General features: G+C 50.7%; 1 protein-coding gene across 1 annotated transcript; it reads left to right on the top strand.

Annotated features, from left to right (window-relative positions):
• Nucleotides 1-425: 425 nt before the first annotated feature.
• On the top strand, nt 426-3,177 carry ODF1 (outer dense fiber of sperm tails 1). Its single transcript, XM_075747086.1, has 2 exons — nt 426-664; nt 2,865-3,177. The coding sequence occupies exons 1-2, from the start codon at nt 426-428 to the stop codon at nt 3,175-3,177; spliced, it is 552 nt and encodes a 183-aa protein (XP_075603201.1).
• The last annotated feature ends 287 nt before the right edge of the window (nt 3,178-3,464 follow it).

The raw sequence follows: 3,464 nt of genomic DNA, 5'->3' as shown, positions 1-3,464 counted from the left end.
GGGCAGGATAGAGCGGGATAGCGTGGGCAGCCGTGCTGAGCAACGCTGTGCATGAAACTACACCCACGTCACGCTCCTGCTGGCCCGCGGCTCTGCTGCCCGGCCATTGCACGCATACCCCTGCCGTGCCCCAAGCCCCCCAGCACGCCCCCCTGCCACAAGCTCCCTGGTCTGCGGGTGGGAGCTGCAGCGGGCAGGGTGGGGTTGCGCTTGGACCTAGGCTGCGCTTCCCGTGGCAACCGTGGAGCTGTGACGTGTCAGCAGGCCCATGATGTCATAAGGTACCTGCTGGAAGGCTGCAAGAGCACCTGCAGCTCCGCTCACACGCTCACCTCCAGACGAAACTCTCGAGGCAATTTTTTCCTCCCCATGAGTGCAGGCTGCCACGGCCACACTCGTGCCCTGACGCGCTTTGCGGTGTGACAATGTCATCACACAATCACCTTTTGGAAGACGCCAAGTGGGATTTGAGGCAGGTGGAGAGAAAGGTGCAGAGGCAGATGAGGCTGCTGGACCTGCACCTGCAGCAGCTCCACGAGGAGCTGCCTGCATCCTGCCTGCGCAGCCTGCCCCCGCGCCCCTGCTGCCTGCGCCCACCCCACTCCTGCCCCTGGGAGAGAAGGGCCCTCCCCGCAAGGCTGGATGTGGAGCAAGAACTGGGCAGGTTACAGATATTTGCCTGCTTTCTACGTGCATTGGCATCCTTTAAGGCAGGATGAAAGGAGGTTTGGCATCGGTATCAGGAGCAAAGGTGGAAACAGGCGGGACAGGAGCGAAATAGCCGTTTTTGGAGAAAGCAGTTGAAAGGGGAACGGGAAGGCAGGGCTTGTTCAGCCAGGCAGCTCGAGAGGAACCACGCAGGCCGTGCCTATGCCGGAAAGGGTTTGGACTATGGCATTGTGACATTAATCATTGCACAAACTGGGTCTAAAATAAAATACATTGCTAGATCCAAAATTGTTCAGCTGTGGAACAAAGTCCATCTTCCACATAAATTCAGTTTAAGTCTGTTAAACATGTAATTATCTTTGTCAGTAGCCAAAACGTGCCTGGATGCAGTGAGGTGCAACATTGGTGCGCCACAGCCGTGTATCCATATTTTCCCACCTCATAGAGTAGGAGGAATAAGCGCCAGGATTTCTACATCTCCATTTTGACCACTGGTGTGACGATTTTGTTTTGTTTATGGAGTTCGACATTGACTCTAGTAGAGATAAAACCCCAAACCCTTTGGGGAGGGAATTGTTGAATGATAAACCCATACCATAAGGGTTAAGGCACAACCAAACATTGAGACCAGAAGGGCTAAGAAGTCCCTTGGTCATCAGCAGCGGTGAGTCTCTTGCTGCATTTGTGGCATTTGTATTTTCTCCCCAGACTCAAGCTTCTTTGAGTTCTCTTGTGTTGCACCTGGAGATGATGAGACCTTCGTCTTGTCAGTTAAAAATGTGACATTTTCATTACCCATAGACCAGCAAGTATCAGCCCACAGTCTGCCACACGCATTATCTAGTGGGTGCAATAAAGTTCGAGGAAAAAGCCTAGCCACTGGGTTAATTTTACACTTCAGTAAAACCAAAAGTTGCTGTGAGGTTACGTTAAGCTTACCCCGTGGCTGTGGCTCACACAGGGATGTTGAGCAGCAGATTTCACATCTGGGCCCTCAGGTGCTACAGTAGCTGGTGTCCAGATCCAGATTTTCATCAGCACATTGGGTACCAGAGCTGGGCAGGCTCAGCATCCCCTTGCAGAACCATCACAAACCAAAATCCCAGTCAAGGAATGGAAATCCAGCCTGAATGAAAGCCAGGAGGTCTCCATACAGGCTCTGGGATGCCAGGGCATGCTCTCCCTGAGCGCTAGGCTCTACAGCCCTGCCACGTTCAGGACAACTCCATATTCTAACACGAGCCCACAGGGCTACCATCTGAAATCACACCACAGCAGGATTTCAGCCTACTGCACTGGGGAATTCAACCATCCCCTTCCCACAAAAAAAAAAATGCCCAAAACACTTTGAGTGACTAGATTTAGACTCCTCCAACCAGCAATATAAAGGGACACATGGAGGAGCCACCCCTCACAGAGCACAGAAAATGCATCCCAAAATCACCATACAAGATTGAATCATTGCAAGCTTTAAATAGGATTGCTGAAATGGGTGTACCTTGCTAACGAATCTCTCATTAGGGATTTCTCACCTTATTGGTCATGCCCATTCCCTCATTGCTTGCCCTATTTCCTCTTCCATCACACACATTATCTTTTCAATTTGGTGCCTTGTGTCCAATTTAGCTATTGGAATTGAGGTGACCCTTCCATTGTGTATTTTACAAATGGTTTGAATGAGAGCCAGCCTTCTGGTTGAGCAGAGTCACTGTTAGACAGTATTAGAAATCGTTTTAATGGCTCAGTGAGCCTCCAGCCCAGCTCTGCAGGAGCATTTTGGGATTTTTTGCCAGATGTGTCTCTTATCCATTGATTGCTTTAAACAAAACTCTTAACTGGAAAATGCAATCTATTGTAACTACCCATTTAAAATATAGGACAAAGTGTCAGATGGACATGCATGGCTTAGTGGGCGTATGTACATGTGAAAGGGGAGCAGTGGCTTCTCTATATTTAGGTGAAAGAACTTTTCAGCTCCACGATTGCCCCATCCCAAGAGGGCATGCTGAAATACCCCTGACTGCTGCGGAGTGCAGGTGGGATCTCCTTCTGATGGTGCAGACACCACCTCACATGCTGTGCATCAGCACAAAGATGGATCCAACAGTTTTCCATTTACTTCTCTTGTCCTCAAGGTGGTCCACCCATTCCTCTATGAGTTGGACTGAAAGGCTGTCCTCTTGGCTTTATTCCAGCGTACAAAGAAGGCTTAACAGGATGTTGAACTCCTCCCATGATCACAAGCTTTTGGCTTTGATGGATGTGGAAGGTTTTGACCCCAAGGAAGTCACTGTAACAGTGAAAGACGGGAAGGTGAAGGTGTCAGCGGAGCACGAGGAGGAGCACACCACTGCAAGAGGGAAGGAGTATAACTACAGAAACATCACAAGGGAAATCAGCCTGCCACCAAGGGTGAGTGAGGATGAGGTGACCTACTCGCTGGAACCAAATAGCATCATAAAGATCGAAACAGCGTGCAAGTGCTACCCTTGTCTCCTGAGACGCTGAGCTGCAGCAGCGAGCAGCACCCGGGCACAGTTGTTCCTCTGCCGCATCCCACCTCCCCGACGACTCTAGGTCTGCCCCGCTTACCATGCACCAGCAGCTCCGCGGGCCTCTTCCGAAATAAAAGACAGCACTCTGAGCAGATGTGTGTGAGCCTCATTTCAAAGAGGTTTGGTGGGCAAAAGGGGAAGGGTGCCATCAGGAAAATGCAAAGATGGTTTTGTGCGTACTTGCATACTTGCCAATATTTGGCTTGTGGTCTTCTCCCGGGTACCGCAGGCACGGCTGGA

Source organism: Balearica regulorum, chromosome 2 (assembly GCF_011004875.1).
Source record: "Balearica regulorum gibbericeps isolate bBalReg1 chromosome 2, bBalReg1.pri, whole genome shotgun sequence".
NCBI lineage: Eukaryota > Metazoa > Chordata > Aves > Gruiformes > Gruidae > Balearica > Balearica regulorum.
This window is presented reverse-complemented; position numbering and strand designations above follow the sequence as displayed.

Excerpts from the sequence above, each read along its gene's own strand:
- ODF1 (XM_075747086.1), top strand. The coding sequence starts at position 426 with ATGTCATCACACAATCACCTTTTGGAAGACGCCAAGTGGGATTTGAGG. Across the intron at positions 665-2,864 it reads GTGGAGCAAGAACTGGGCAG|CGTACAAAGAAGGCTTAACA; the intron begins GTTACAGATATT and ends GCTTTATTCCAG.